General features: G+C 38.6%; 2 protein-coding genes across 8 annotated transcripts in view; one reads left to right on the top strand and one right to left on the bottom strand.

Annotated features, from left to right (window-relative positions):
- THOC2 (THO complex subunit 2) overlaps positions 1–3,306 on the top strand; it is a 109,764-nt gene extending 106,458 nt beyond the window's left edge. For 5 of the 7 annotated variants that reach the window (XM_058536641.1, XM_058536640.1, XM_058536635.1 and 2 more), the window contains exon 39: positions 575–643. The gene's annotated coding sequence lies outside the window, so the exon portion shown is untranslated. Of the gene's footprint in view, positions 1–574; positions 663–2,887 lie in introns of those variants that run through there. The other 2 variants (XM_058536634.1, XM_058536633.1) reach the window with 2 other exon arrangements.
- Positions 324–15,399, bottom strand: LOC131400349 (tyrosine-protein kinase Fer-like). Its single transcript, XM_058535107.1, is given in 3 exon segments — positions 324–784; positions 787–1,189; positions 15,322–15,399. Coding segments are annotated over 3 exon segments (942 nt in total).
- Between the last annotated feature and the right edge of the window lie 842 nt (positions 15,400–16,241).

Genomic DNA, 16,241 nt, shown 5'->3' with positions numbered 1-16,241 from the left:
TGTAATCTTGTCTTAGCAGAGTGGAAGGCTGCCTTTTCTGGATTGTGTCCTGCAAACATGGTATTGCCAATGCAGTTTATAGCACCGATAGAGTAGAGGTATCTAGGATGGCGGACAGCTGACTCTTAACTGAGCATGAAGTAGAAACTCTTTGAGAAACATCAACAGCCCTAGATGTGAAAAAGATAGATCTGTGTGATCTCTTGCATTTAGAGCCTGTGCTTTTTTATTTACAATGGTTAAAGTGGCACATATTTTTAAAAAATAGTTAATAAAAAATAACCTTAGAAGAATGTTCCAGGTAATGTGGTATAAACTCATTGTTAATGAGAAGAAAATATTACTCTGCTGGAAGATAGAGTCCTGAAGGCTGAGTTTGGCACTGTTTCATCACTATGTGACTTTCTTCTTGATGGCAGTTCTTTCTGAAGTTCACTGAACTTGGGGCTGTTTTCAAGTTTGTAATCCCAAGACTTCAGCATTATTTTATAAATACGCTCTGGACACTGCTGAGAGACTGACATCCAGTATCTTCTTTCCACTTGCTCTTGTGCTTGCTGATTTGTCATTCCAGGGTATGGACAGACCCCTAAGCTGAAGGTCTCCCAGAGGAGGATGCCAAAGCTCCATGCGTCACTGTCAGAACGATATCTCCCATAATTAAGAGCTTCTGGTGCTGTCCATTTAATGGGAATCTGCTTTAAGTCAGAAGATGAATACACACCACCATCCTCTTGACGAGACATTCCAAAGTCACTGATTTTCAGAACATTATTTTCACCTCCAGGCAGTTTCTTGCAGCAAGGTCCCTGTGTATACAGTTTTTACTCGAGATTCGCCGTCCAGAAGCAGCGTCTAATGAAAATTTCACTAACTGTTTTAATTCATCCTTCTTTCTCAGAAAGGAGAGGAAATCGCCTCCTGGAACCAGTTCCTTAATGATATAGATAGGCTGTATTTGTGTGCAAACTCCTATAAGTTTGACAATACTGGGATGATTATATTGCTGGAGGATTTTGGCTTCTTGTAAAAATTTTAATTTCAGTTCCTGAGAAGGATCATCTTTACGTGTTTTAACAGCAACAGCAGTTTTATCCTTTAATGTGCCCTTAAATACATCATTGAAATTTTCCTTGCCCATTAATTCTCCTATTGTGACATCTTTATGATTGAGAACCCATTTCTTATTCTAGGTATGGCCATACTGATAACATGGTACTGTTTATTGGAACATTGACCTTTTTTGCAATTTAAAAAATTGAGATAAAATTCACATAACAGAAAATTTGCCCTTTTAAAGTGGTTTTTAGTATATTCACTATGTTGTAACCATCATCACTAATTCCAGAACATTTCCATCATCCCAAAAAGAGACCCCACGCCCGTTAGCAGTCACTCCCAATTCTCCCCTTCCTCAGCCCCTGGAAATAACTAATATACTTTCTGTCTCTATGGATTTGCCTGTTTTGGACATTTCTTAAAAATGGAATCATGCAATATGTGTCCTTTTGTGTCTGGCTTCTTTCACTTAGCATCATGTTTTCAAGGTTCATCCATGTTGTAGCATGTATCAGAATTTCATTTCTTTTTATAACTGAATAATATTCCGTTGTCTGAATGTGTACCACGTTTTGTTTATCCATTCATCAATGATGGACAGGAACAATGATTTTTAAGTATTAAAATTGTAAGTTCAATATTAGTGTATCCACAATTATAATTGGTAATGTCAAGATTATACATGGTGTGAACAGAATGCTGTATAGAAATGATATGTAAATTATTTGTCAGCATTTCATGCAAGTGTGATGATTTTCTAAGGCCCTTCTAGCTCTGGTTTTATGAAATATGTGAATGTAGTATTTTCGTCAATAAAGTTTAATGCGTTAAGCATTAGTTTAAAAATTCAATGAGAACAATGTTAGGCAGATACAAAGTTATTTGCCACATGTTGTAATGATCGTGTTTTGAATTTATTTCAATATGCAGTATTTGAAAAATGTCAATACATAAAAGAAAGGAAATGAGTATAATTAAGTCAATATATTTTTAAAGCAATTTTTATAATTTAGCAGACATTGCATCTTAATATAAGTCACTATTAAAATCGTGTCCTTATGAAAAATGTGATGTCATTTTTCTCTTTTTGTTGATCATGTAAAATCAGTTCCTTTTCATTGCTGTGTGTTCTGTTTACTTTTGAAAAGCTATTGCTTGCCCCTGTGGAATGTTTTGTTTCTATTTCATTTTTTCCTCCCTTCTCTCCCCCTACCCCTCCCTCTCTCACAGACAAAATGTTCAGTGGTTTTTTTTTTTTTTTTTTGTGAGGAAGAATAGCCCTGAGCTAACATCTGTTGCCAATCCTCCTCTTTTTGCTGAGGAAGACTGGCCCTGGGCTAACATCCATGCCCATCTTCCTCTACTTTATATGGGACGCTGCCACAGCATGACTTGATAAGCGGTGTATAGGTCTGCGCCCAAGATCTGAACCCGTGAACCCTGGGCCCCTGAAGCAGAGCATGCGAACTTAACCACTATGCCACTGGGCTGGCCCCTCAATGGTTTTTTTTTTTTTTTTTTTTTTAAGGCATTGTAGTGTGCCTATCTTTAACGGTTTCTAAGAGTAGGAAATAAGAAGTACACAAATATTTCATCCTTATTTAGGCACTTACTTCAGGTCTTTGTTATTGACAGAACTCATTGATTTTTCTCTCTTTCTTGAATCTTGCTTCCTTCCTCTTTTACTCCTCCTTCTCTCCTTCCCTCTCCTTCTCCCTCCCCTCCCCCTTGTCTCTCCCTTCTTCCCCTCTCCCTTCTTTCCTACCACCCCCCCTTCTTTTCTTTCTTTCTTTCTTATCTAGCAATATAACCACTTTGTTTCTTGCAGGTGAGATTGGAATGAACTTGTTCAGCTGTGACCAGAAATTTATTTTCCCGAGTAGATTGCCGAGAATTGTGAATGAAGAGGGCCCATTTGCATCTCCTTAAATTATTCAGTTATCTGCTGTATTGCTCCATGCCGAAAACTTAAAATTGTTGAGTTGTGCATTACTGTATTTAACTTGTTGCTTAGTTTCTACATGTTTATTTTCAGTAAATGGCTGAAAGTGTTAACTGTTCATATTTTTAGCACAATGTGCTGCATACAGTTCCCAACAAGCAAATTAGGTTACATGTGTACAGAATTTCACTTTAGGTTAACTAAATATTGCCTGGGTTTAGTTGGGTTTTTTGTTTGTTTTTTTTCAATCTGAAATGCTTCCTTTTTATTGTTTGAAACTGAAAATAAACAATTATTGAACCATTTTGAATTTACCTCATTTTAAAACTCAGTTTTAATTTATTATTTGGTCTGTTTTTAATACGTCACTAAAAACAAAGTGGGAGCAGTGTCTTATGCAATGCTTAGGAATCATTTTATATAGTACGTGTATGACATTAAACCTGTTTAAAAAAGAAAAAGGTACCAGCACTCACTTGTCCCTTGCCATTTTTTTCTTGTAATTATGTTAGACAAATCTGGGGGGCGGGGGATCAAGGTTAATTGTGTTTTAATTCTACAGCTACAGGAGTTTTGTATTGCTGAACTTTCGTCTGGAAAAGTTTCACAGTGACATTTTTAAAAGAAATTTTTTAATCTACTGAATTCTACCAGTGTAACCTTTTTTCTAAATAAACAATAGTTTTCTCAAATGATTGTATATCGTGTATATTGTTGCTTATTCAAAATAGCTTAGCAAAGATAATTCGATAAGGTTCCTAGCCATTTCTTCTCGTTTCTGTTTTAGTCCCTGGGCTACAATGTTTTCAAGTTATATCTCACCCCAAAATATTAAAAAATCCTATTTGGTCACCTCTGCACCTGAGGTAAGCAGTGGGCTGATATCATGCCTGGAATTATCCTTTTACTCTTCAGTGCCTCGGAACCAATGATACATATGCACATTAAATTTTTTTAGAGAATTACAATAAAGGCTATAATTTTTTAAAGGATTGAGAAATGCTGATCATATTTTAGAATTGGCAAAGGGGTATAAATCTTGATGCCCCTTTTCAGATAACTGTAATTTACAAAAATTGATGAGCACAATATTTATGGGAGAGCGATCTATTCAGTGACTGTTGAGCACCCATAATGTGCCTGGTGTAAAAAGAAATGATACATTATTAGAATGATTTTGACATTGAGAAAATCACTATGGTTCACCTCAAAATCATTTGTCTGAAACAGAGAAGAGCTTTCCAGTTATGTTGCATTCACATTTTAACGATTACATGATTGATTGAACTAGAAAGTTTGCTACTACTTGGCATCAGTATCTCTTCTCCCTGTCCCCCAAATTAGTGAACACAGGTAATCTTTGGTTATGGGCTTGCTAGAAATGTATTGAGGATGGAAAATATTTTTGCACAGTTAAATCCAAAGTAATTTATGTTGGAAGTAGGAAATCTGGATTTGTGTAATGATAGCTATTTTTAAGCATCTACTCTGTTCTAGGTACAAAGGAGTATTAAGACCTAACTACTGGACCTAGGGTGCTTCCAATCTAGCTTGAGAAATAAGGGCCAAATGAATGCTATTGAGGGTCAGCAACTTTTTCTGTAAAGGGCCAGATAGTAAATATTTGAGGCTTTGTGGGCTGTGTGGACTCTCTTGCAACTCCTCAGCTCTGCCATTATAGCGTGAAAGCAGTCATAGATGATAGGTAAATGAATGAGCATGACTGAATTCCAGGAAAACTTTATATACGAAAACCTATAGAGAATCCTATAGAAGATTTATTCAAAAAATATTTGAGCACTTCTTATGCACCAGAGGTACAGCCTTGAGTAAAACAAAGTCCCTGCCCTCATGGAACTTGCATTCTAGTGGCCAGTGGAGACATATTTAATGTTAGGTGGAGGGAGGTCCTCTGAGGAAAAATCAGAGTAAGGAGGTTGGCTGAGGTAGGGCTTAGTGCTTTACATACAGAGTGATCATGTGGAGTGAAGATGTGCAAAGCAGGATGTTTTGAGGCGGTTATCACAGTATGAATATTTTATTACTAAGTAATGTAAGCAGGAACTATTCCTAATCCCCCACCCATCTTTGAACCTTTTACATGAAAATCATGTAATGTGTAGGATTTCTCTCTCAGGACCTAGGCTCTGAGCTCTAGTGGCTGGTGTCTAAGCTTGCCGTTTTCTAGAAAGGAGTTTTTAACTTTAGGCTCATAAATGGACTTGGAGGATATCTATGGACTCCCCCCCAAACTGAATGCAAGTTTGTGGTACGTGCATTTTTCCGGGTCTGTAACTTTCACCCAATTCGCAAAAAGGTCTAAGGTGGCAAGTTTATTTTTCTGGGTTTTGTTCCAAAGAACTCTAAAACCTTTATAACTAACCCTGAACCTGTCTCTCGAGATGGTGAGAAGTTGGAAGACAGTTGTCCATGCATCTACCTTGTCTTAAACAGTAGGGGCAAAAGTTAGAACATCTTGGCTTGCCTTCTCAGATGATCTACAAGTGATTTGCAATTTATTGTTGGAAAGTCACTGGTCCACGGTATAGGAAGCACTTTAGCCAAGTTTGGGTCAAAATCCTAGTAGCCTTATTTTTTTCCAACAATTGTGTAATTGTTTTATTTCTACGCTACTGTGTTCCAAAAAGAATTCATGAAAAAGCGTAAGCGTTCAGTACAATATTTTTAAAATAAATGAGAAAATTTGATTTCTGGGTGAAACTAATACCCAAAATAAGGTTAATACCCCAAAATGTCGTGTATACCTGGGCCATGAATCGGCTCTGAGAAACCTGGCAGGCCACACAGAGAAGATAATGTGGTGAATTACAGGAATTACAGTGTCCGTCAAATAAAAAGCTAGTCATGGTGGAGAAGAACATTTTCTGGCAGTGATGCCTGAAAGAAACTTCTTTGCATTTTCATAGAGAAGAAGCCTTATCTTTTCAGTAAATAAAACAAAGGGGTATATCTTGTAATGGCCCTGAATGTTAGCTGATGGCCAAGACTTCAACTCATTTCAGTAAGGATATTTCTATAATGACACCAAAATGTGAGGTCCAGACACCCACGTCTCCGATGATTTGGTTCAATCCAGGAAGACATTTTTGAATATTTGAGACAGGGTTCCTAAACTGGGATTTATGATGGCCTTACTTTTTATAAGCATGTTTGTAAAGATCGAAAACTCATGTGACCATTGTTCGGTTCCCATGATATGAGTAACATAAATAAGTTCTCATTAGCTTAAAAGCTGTGCCCAGTCTCTGATTTTTTTTTCTTTCGTTTTTATGGATACTGATCTTCAAGGCTGCCTCTTAGGTAGACTGAAGCTTATAATATTACAGCCGCTTAATATTCTGTCTTATCATTTATCAGAAGCATGATTTAAATGTTTAATTTTTTTAATTGAGGTAACATTTCTAGAGACACTGTCAGAGCCAAAGAAATGTTATTGGATCTGGAGTTGAAAATAAAAAGAGGAGCTGCTTAGGGGCCGGCCCCGTGGCGTAGTGGTTGAGTGCACGCGCTCCGCTGCTGGTGGCCTGGGTTCGGATCCCAGGCGCGCACCGACGCACCGCTTGTCAGGCCATGCTGTGGCGGCGTCCGTATAAAGAGGAAGATAGGCACAGATGTTAGTCCAGGGCCAGTCTTCCTCAGCAAAAAGAGGAGGATTGGCATGGATGTTAGCTCAGGGCTGATCTTCCTCACACACACAAAAAAGGAGCTGCTTAAAAGATGCTAACTCATGTTAATTGAATACAGATTTTCTTGTATTTATAGACAGAAATTGGATATGATAATTAAGAATAACAGTAGAAGGGGTATTGGAAATAGTGACTAAAGGAAGTGTGGCAATCTGAGAAGACATAATGTAAGAATAATTGCTTTTTGTTTCTGATTCTTAGGTACTGTTTTAAGCTCTAATGATCATTATGTAGAATCTACATGGGTTAGGCTAACAAAGCTTAATTTCCTTTGATGTGTTGTTTAATGGAGGAAGAAGGAAAGGAGAAGAAGGATTTGATTGAGCATGGAGCACATAAACTTGAGAAATGTATCATTGCAAGTCAGACGTAGCCTTTATTTCAGGGATAGGAGCTAGAAAATGACCTGGTACTTAACCTCTAGCTTCGTCTCATCTCTGGTTTTTGTCTGATGATAGCTAGATGTCATTGAACTTGAATATCAAACTGACAAAGAGCTACTATTACCCCGTCCCCCCCAAACTTTAACCAGAATGATATTATTGTACTATATTCAAGGATTTCATGGTCCTAGTTTCATGCAGTATGTAGTGGTACTTGTCTCCTAGGGTTACATATATCATTATCAAAGAACATTCATGAATTGTAGTTGGATATGCCACTGCTAGGTACTATTATGCAGACACCTTTTGTGCTTTCCAGGATAATTGATCCTAGACATCAATAATACAAAAGATCATGCTTACAAGATACAAGCAGGAAATGAAACGTCAAATGAGTGAGGTATTCATACCATATGTATCTGGGGACCAGTTACATTTTAAGATGATGGTGAGTACCCGGGCTAAGAATAATATCAAACTAGGTGTAATTTGGGAAGTCTTGTTCTCAACAGGATCTGATCTGGGAAGACTTCATGGAGGATTTAGATGTTCAGGACGCCAATCTATTTCTACTCAGACCTAGAGGGTGGAGGTCTTTATGGGTCTGGTTTAACCCTAAGTTGGCTCTGGAGGAGAGAATGTTGACCTTGGAATTCAGACTCATTCTGGTATGGTGCAGAATCCTTGAAGCCAACCTGTTATACTAGCCCAGGATTGGATCGTATTTGAGAGGCAAATGCTCCCTACTTTGGATACTGTTCCATGCTGCCTCAAGACTTTTTCCTTTTTCGGTATATTTTCATGACTAAGCCTGACATCACCAATCTTTTTTTTTGCCTTAATCAGTGTTCATATCTTTACATGTAATTGAAAAGTTATTGCCTCTATGTCAAGATGGCTTTCCTTGTCCGTTTCCTCTGAGTGGGGATGAGCTCCACTTGTACTTCCTCACCTGGTCTTCACAATGCCCTGTTAATTAAATCTAACAATACTTAAAAAGCACTTAAAGAGGACCTAGTACATGGCAGAATTGTTATCAATTGTTAATAGTGGTAATATTTATACCAGTAGTTTGCAAGCTGGGAATCATCAGAATCAGAATTAGTTGGGAAACTTTAGACTACCCAACTTCAAATTTCTGAATCTGATTCTCTTGGGGGTGGGGGACTGGAGTAGTTTTTAAAATAGTTCCTCAGGTGATTCTAATGTAGGGATGATATCTGGGAATTGCAGAGTTCAACCACTCTGCAATCCTAGCATCTCGGTTCTTACCTCAATTAGGGACAGAACCCATCCAGAGGCTTCTAATTTCTGGGAGTGATAAGTATATTAGGCCCCAGGGACAACCCATCCTTAAGCAAGAAATATTTCAAAAGCAAGAGCAACAGCCTCTGTCCTGGGAACAGAGATCATCAACTGCTAGCCCATGCTGCTCTCGTTCACTCAGACTCCCTGCCTTCTCCAGCCTACCTTCACTGACCTTCTGGGATCTAACCTCTTGTTATCCTAGATGTGTACTGTCAGCAAGCATCTACTGCCAAGGTGAGCAAAACCTGGAGTTTTGGAGTTCAGAGCTACTTTTGATACCACTTATACCTTCTCCTTTAGCTTTTTATCTGCAGTGGTACATTTTTCCATGATCAGAGTTGCATTCAGGGCTGGGTTTTCTCCTCCATTCCTTACTTTTCCTTGCATAATATCCTGATGTTGGTGAGTGGGGTGTTGCGTAGATGTTTAATAATTTAATGCTTTAAATTTCTCTCTAACCACTGCTGTAGCTGCATCCCACAACTTTGATGTGTGATATTGTCATTTTCATTTGGCTCAAAATATTTTCCAACTTCTCTTGTGACTTATTCTTTGACCCATATGTTATTTAGAAGTGTGTTGCTTAATTTCCAAATATTTGCAGATTTTCCAGATATCCTTCTGTTACTGATATCTAGTTTAGTTCTGTCATGGTCAAAGAACATACTTTGAATTATTTAAATCCTCTTAAATTTACTGAGACTTGTTTTATGGCACAGCAGCTGGTCTACCATGGTGAATATTCCACATGCACTTGAAAAGAATGTGTATTCTGTTCTTGTTGGATGTAGTGTTCTATAAATGCCAGTTATGTCAAGTTGGTTGTAGTTTTCCAAATCTTCTGTATCCTTGCTGATTTTCTGTCTGCTTGGTGTGTCAGTTACTGAGAGGTATACTGAAATTTACAAATATAATTGTGGATTTGTCTTATTTCTTCTTTTAGTTTTGTCAGTTTTGCTTTGTGTATTTCAAAACTTTGTGATTAGGTGCATGCACATTTAGGATTATATATTCTTGCTGAATTGACTCCTTTATCAAAATGAAATATACTTCTTTATCCCTAGTAATATTCCTCACTCTAAAATCTACTTTAATATGAACATAGCTTCTCCAGCTTTCCTTTGATTGTTTTTGCATAGTATATTTTTTCCATCCTTTTCCTTTATATTGAAAATGGGTTTCTTGCTTCTTAATCCAATTCAACAATCTCTGCTTTTTAATTGGGGTGTTTAGACGATACATTTAATGTCATTATTGATATGGTTGGGTTTAAGTCTATTTTGCTATTTGTCCTGTCATCTCTTCCTTTTTTCCTCTTTTCCTGCCTTCTTTTAGATGGATTGCGCCTCAGTTTCCTCATTGGTAAAATAAGTCTAATAATAAAAACCATTTCATAAGGTAGTCCTAAGGATTAAATGAGATAATTTATACAATGGTGCTTGGCACATATTTATATAGAGCTCAATAATTTTTTTTTAATCAGAGGATGGAGAACTCCTTGGGATGTTAACTCTCCAAAGGTTTTGGTTCTAGACATGTTATGTACCTACATAGGCGAGGTAGATAGTTGTGTGCAGGTGTAGTTTGAGTGGGTGCTGAAAGACCCAGGTTCCAAAATACGTCCCCTACTGGCTAGCTGAGGTGTGTGAAATTCTCACAATTAAGCACTTTACAGGGACTTCTGGAGATGTGCATATCCATTAAACTAAAGCATTATGGGAGGGGGCGATCAATTCTCTCACTAGCGCTGAAGCATAAATGATTTCTTATGATACCCCATCCTGCTCCCATATTCCCTAGGAAAGCACTGAGAGGTTTTGCCTAGGCAAAAGTCAGAGAAAGGGACACAACCTGATCCTGGGAGAGAGCCGCAGTGGGCAGCTCAGATGGCTACTTGAAGGTGAAAGGAGAGGTAGGGAAGTTGCCAGAAAGGACCTGGCCCAGTTGGTAATGTTACCTTGGGCTTATTTGTGAAGTTAAGCTTCTGAGTTTTTATTTACTGGTTTCCTCCAGTTTCACTGTCACAATTCAATATGTTACAATTGATATTTCAATGTTTAACTCTTGCAATAGTTGACTGGGTCATACTTTACATTTTACTCACTTCCAAAACATGAGGTGGCTGGTTTGGAAGTCGAAGTGGTAGTGGGTTGGGAGCAGTTGTGCTTTTCCCTCTTTTGCCTCATCATCGAGGATTTGTTTGGTCCCTGTGGACTCTTCAACACTGATCTAGAATAGAAGCTCCACGAGTACAGGGACTGTTTAACGCCAGCACCTAACAGTGCCTGGCACAGTGTAGGTAATCAATAAATATTTGACCTATTTGTCATTTCCTCCAAATATATAGAATGTTTTTAATCACATCAACAGATCATTATCACCTGCTTGTCTCCCTGCCCTCAGTGTTCTTCAATTCTTCTCACTTGGACCATTAACCTCCTCTAAACTGAGCCCCCAACTTAGCCTCTGGGCCCAATCCTGGCCCTGGGCTAGAGGAGTATGAAAAGTGCTAGACAAGCATTTCAACAGCTTGTGCATTAGCTTTGCTGCTGGTCCTGCTCTAACCCTGGGTGTAGGTTTTGGTGAATTTTTCTCTTGCTCCTTATGGCTAACCCCACCTATGCACCCAAGTTCCATGAAAAGAGTCCTTGCTCTGTATCCCAATTTGTCTAGAGTTGATGTCCATATCTCATATATGAGACATCACAGTTGAGTCCCTAATATCTGCTGATCAACTTGCTGTCCTCTCCCTCAACACACATGAAACTAGGGGTTATGTTAGCCTTGAGGGGTTCGAGAGAGGTTGTACACATTGGGAGAGGATTATTAGGAGAACGGAGGGTACGTACCTAAGCTTGGCCTTTTGGGAAATTTTTCTCTAAATTGCTCTGCAACAGGAAGGGGGAAGGAGATCCTTTGCCTCTTCTCTCCTGTACTGTAGCTTATTGCTCTCAGGACCCAGCCTGCAGACTGGTACCAGTAGTTTCATGGTTGAGGTAGATTTATAATCTATAGGCTTTTGTGAGCTGGTCTGAGACCCTAACCATCCTTTGTTCTTATGGGAAAATATGTTCTGAGTTTCAAACAGTTGACTTACAAATAAATTTTGGAACACAACCCATTGATAAATTGGAGATGACTGGTACGCTTTTTTCACCAGGGAGCCTGGATAAATGGATTTCCAGATTGGTCTGTATATAAAGTAGGTGCCACTCTTTTTCTATAACTCTAGACAAATAGCAGAAAAGGTTTTTCTTTTCAAGGTTGATATAATTATTTTGACAGAAGATGAGTTGGATAAAGAAAATTCTCTGTCTGGTCACTTTGATTTTGGTGGTAGTGGCCATTATTTTGGGAAGGATATCATTTTAGAGCAACTTTTAAAAAGTATATTGGAGTTCAAATTTTTTCAAGTACATTTTTTTCTCTTTATAATTAAAATAACACTCATTGAGGCAATTTGTATAGAAAATTTTTCCAGGGTCTCTTTCATTGTTCAGTTTTGTTGATAGGCATAAAATGTAGATGTCTAATGTTCTAGGAACAAGAATAGGCTAACCTTTGAAGAAAGAACGTTATGGGTAATAGAAGAAATCAACCAGAGGGATCTTTCATGCAGTCATACTCCCAATCATTTTAGAGCTAGTATGTTAAAAGATGAAGTCATTAGGAATATTTCACGAGACACATCTCCCTGTTCCCTGTGGGATATGTTCAGGGAAATTCTGACTGTGCCTACTGGCCCAAATAGACTTTGAAATTTTTCTTAAAGTAAGAAATATATGTCCAACATGCATTCTCTGCCTTGGTGAAGCATTAAAGTTGCTGAGGTATGAAATAAGTGGTTTGCTTTTATGGTTAGTCAGAAAGCTTCCTTAGGATGTTTTTAAACCATAGTTCAGTTAACAAAACTTCCACTTACCTACCGCATTTGGAGAACACACTCAATGGCTTAACTGAGACGCATGCTAAAATTAAAGTGGCAAATGAATTTTCATTAAAATTCGGATTCATGTATCTTAGTTAAATGTTAGCATTATCAACAGTGTCCTCTTTCGAGGAAGGATGAGAGGATACTTTGTTTTAGAGGGGGAGGGAGGGCTTGGTCGGGGAGAGAGTAAGATGGCAAGCATTCTTATAGGTGCTAAAATGAAGCACAGAAACATCGTTCATTCTTCCCTCCAAAGGCCTTTAGAGGTCAGAGAGCTATTAACCTGTAAGCTAAACTTCTTCACCATCTTGGGTACTCCTGGTTCACTTTACATAATAAATATGTTCCTGGAAAGTGCTCTAGAGCACACACGTGCATAAATCAAATAATTTTCTCATTGACTCACATTTTCACGTCTGATCTTCATTTGTCAACAGATTCTAAAACTAACCCGGTCAGATAGTTATTAAGTGGAACTTAAATACAGGAGGAGTTCCTATTGTTTCAGGGAACTTGAGTGAATTACTTCATGAAACAAAGAAGCTTTAGGAAAATGAATGTGTACTCTTGTGTCTTAAATTTGAATTTCATGTATTGGCCTTTCTGAAAGTGAGGACCAGCTGTATTTTCTCTCTTTAATTTTTTTCCGTGGCTATTATGTCTATTGTGATAGTTCCCCGTGAGTTATAGAGACCAAAGTTTCTTGCTTCATTTATTCATTTTAGTTGTTTGTTGTCAACTTGTAATAATTACAGAGCAATCATTCATTCTACAAACATTGATTGATCATTTAGGGTGTGGGAGACACTGTACTTGGCCCTGGGGATTGACAATCAAGCAAGGCAAGATCTGTGCCAAGGTCTTCACAGTCTGGTAAGGGAGGAAGATAAATCAATAGCCAATTCCTATGCAGTGTGAATAGCGCTTTGATAGGAAAAGTACAGGGTGCTGTGGGAGCACAGAGGACGGGTGGGAGGTTGGAGGGAGAGGGGTTCACGGAAAATTGCTTAAGTAGGTGATGTCCATAAAAGCACAAGTCTCAGACAAAGTAATTTGTTAGTACATGTCAAAGTTTTATTCAACCAATTAATGAAAGAATCAGCAGATACACAAGAATGCTTGTTCAAAGAGCATTTGAAGAACAGGGATTTATCCAGTCTGTTGGGAAAAGAGTGCCAGAATAAGATAACTAAATTAGATTCAAAACTGGCTAATGTACGGGGCTGGCCCGGTGGTATAGCGGTTAAGTGTGCACACTCCGCTGCGGTGGTGTGGGGTTTCACAGGTTCGGATCCCGGGCGCACATTGATGCACCGCTGTCAAGCCATGCTGTGGCGGCATCCATATAAAGTAGAGGAAGATGGGCATGGATGTTAGCCCAGGGCCAATCTTCCTCAGTAAAAAAGAGGAGGATTGGCATCGGATGTTAGCTCAGGGCTGATCTTCCTCACAAAAAAATTAATTAATTAAAAAAAACTGGTTAATGTTTTATAGTACAATAAACTGAAACTTTTGGGGTTATTTACTGAACCAAGCATCCTCCAAAAAGTAAATCACGTCTTAGTAGTTTTCTGCAACTTAACCTTTAATTTTATAGTACTAAAATTCTCTGGACCCTAATCAGTTGTGACTAGTTAGTCAAAGTCACAAACCTTGAGAGAGTCGGGTGACTGACAGGCTTATTAGAAAATGTGCTGCCGTGATATTTAACAAGTCATGCAATCATCATTTTTCCTTATTTTCAAGTTTTAGATAAGTTTTCCTATATAGTCTTCTCTGTGACCTTGGACAATTTCTAAAGAGTGGTCTAGGTCACAAAAAATAGCTGGTCTCATTGTGTTTTTGTGTCAAGATAATTAATTGAACTTATTGCTTAATTCTATTCTATAATTCTTAGAGGTAATGGAAAGTAGATATAGACTCAATAGGGTAGATGATATTATTTTGCAGTTATTTACTCCCCTCTTTCCCTGTAACAGGATTATGTATCCATGCCCATTGCCAGGTGACTTGATGTACCTCTTGTGGGAGGAATATGGATTTGACTTTGGGCTTGACTGACATACTTTGGCAACAGAGTGTGAGCAGATGTAACATATGCCACATCCAAGTAGAGGTTTAAGGTAATTATGTGGTTTGGCTCAGCCTCTTGTTTTTGCCCTCTGCCAAGAGAATAGTATAGCCCAGGTAAGGACTCAGGCTGGGTCCTAGAATGAGAAGACATCTATGTCTACAGAGTAAAGCTAAGAGGAACTGAGCACAGTTGCAACTGACCTGCCGTCAGCCCATGGCTTACATGTAATATGAGCAAAAAATAAAGATCGTAAGCAACTGAGATTTCCCCCTAAGGTCTAGAACAAGCCATGAATGTCCACTCTCACTGCTTCTATTTAACATTGTACTGGAGTTCTAGCCAGGGCAAGTAGACAAGACAATGAAATTAAAGGCATCTAAATTGTAAAGGAAGGAGTAAAACTATCTCTATTTGCAGATATGATTTAGTATATAGAAAATCCTAAGGAATCCACTAAAAACTATTAGAACTAATAAATGAGTTCAGCAAAGTTGGAGGATACAGAATTAATATACAAAAATCAATTGTATTTCTATACAATAGCAATGTTATGAGAGGTTCGGGGATTCGATGGGAGAGGTAAAAGAAACTTTCCACTCCAAACAAATGGACTGAAGGTATATTTTATTATACAGAGGATAGTAAAGGCGATAGTCCGCAAACAGATCTGAATAGGTCAAATAATAAGAGAGAAAAAACACCAGCTCGACTGGAAAGGGAAAACATCCACATCGGCTGAGATAGCAGCAGGTTCGAATAGGTCATATAATAAGAGGGAAAAACATCAGATCGATCGGAAAGGGAAACACCAGATCGACTGAAGGGAAATGACACAAATCAACCGGAAAGAGAAACACCAGGTTGACCGAAAAGAGAACACATCAAATCAGTTACTTCACAGTAAATCAACTACTCACATCATCCACGCCCCACTGCCGGGAGAGTCCTGTCAATCGCCCCGGCTGGGCCGGAATCACATATCCTGGGCAAGGCATCCCTTCCACAGGTGGGACTCTCACCAGGCCTCAGTTTTCAGCAGTTTATATAAGCAGTTACAGAGTTTACAGGGCAAGCATTTAGTGTTCCCATGCACAAATGGTTATCAGTGGCATACGTGCACTGAGCCCCCTGGCTATCGTCCCAGTCCAGTAGTTGTGTACGTGCATTGTTTACCCTGCTTATCGTCCCAGCCCGGCACAGATGGCCAGTCTGTCCCAGGCTGTGGCGCCCAAAGGGCCTTGAAATTTTTACTCATTGCAGCTATCTCCATGGGAGAGGGGCAAGTTCCCACCACGCAGAAAGCAGCTTTTATATTTCTTTTTGTGCTGGTGGCTGTAGGTCAATGGAGCGGCCAAACATGGCTATACTCATGTCAAGACAAGCAATGAGCAAACTGAAAATGAATTTAAGAAAATAGTTCCATTTATAACAGCATCAAAAAGATTAAAATATGTAGGAATAGGGCCGGCCCCGTGGCTTAGCGGTTAAGTGCGCGTGCTCCACTGCTGGCGGCCTGGGTTCGGATCCCGGGTGCGCACCGATGCACCGCTTGTCCGGCCATGCTGAGGCCGCGTCCCACATACAGCAACTAGAAGGATGTGCAACTATGACATACAACTATCTACTGGGGCTTTGGGGGGAAAAATAAATATACATAAATAAAATTATAAAAAATATATGTATATATAAAATATGTAGGAATAAATTTAACAAAAGAAGTGCAAACCTTATATTCTCAAGACTACAAAATATTATTGAAAGAAATTAAAGGTGTAAATAAATAGAAAGACGTCTGTATTTATGGATCAGAAGACTTACTGTCATTAAGATGGCAATA

The sequence above is a fragment of the Diceros bicornis genome, chromosome X (genome assembly GCF_020826845.1).
Source record: "Diceros bicornis minor isolate mBicDic1 chromosome X, mDicBic1.mat.cur, whole genome shotgun sequence".
Classification (NCBI taxonomy): Eukaryota; Metazoa; Chordata; class Mammalia; order Perissodactyla; family Rhinocerotidae; genus Diceros; species Diceros bicornis.
The sequence above is the reverse complement of the archived record's forward strand: the minus strand, read 5'-3'. Positions and strand labels throughout refer to the sequence as shown.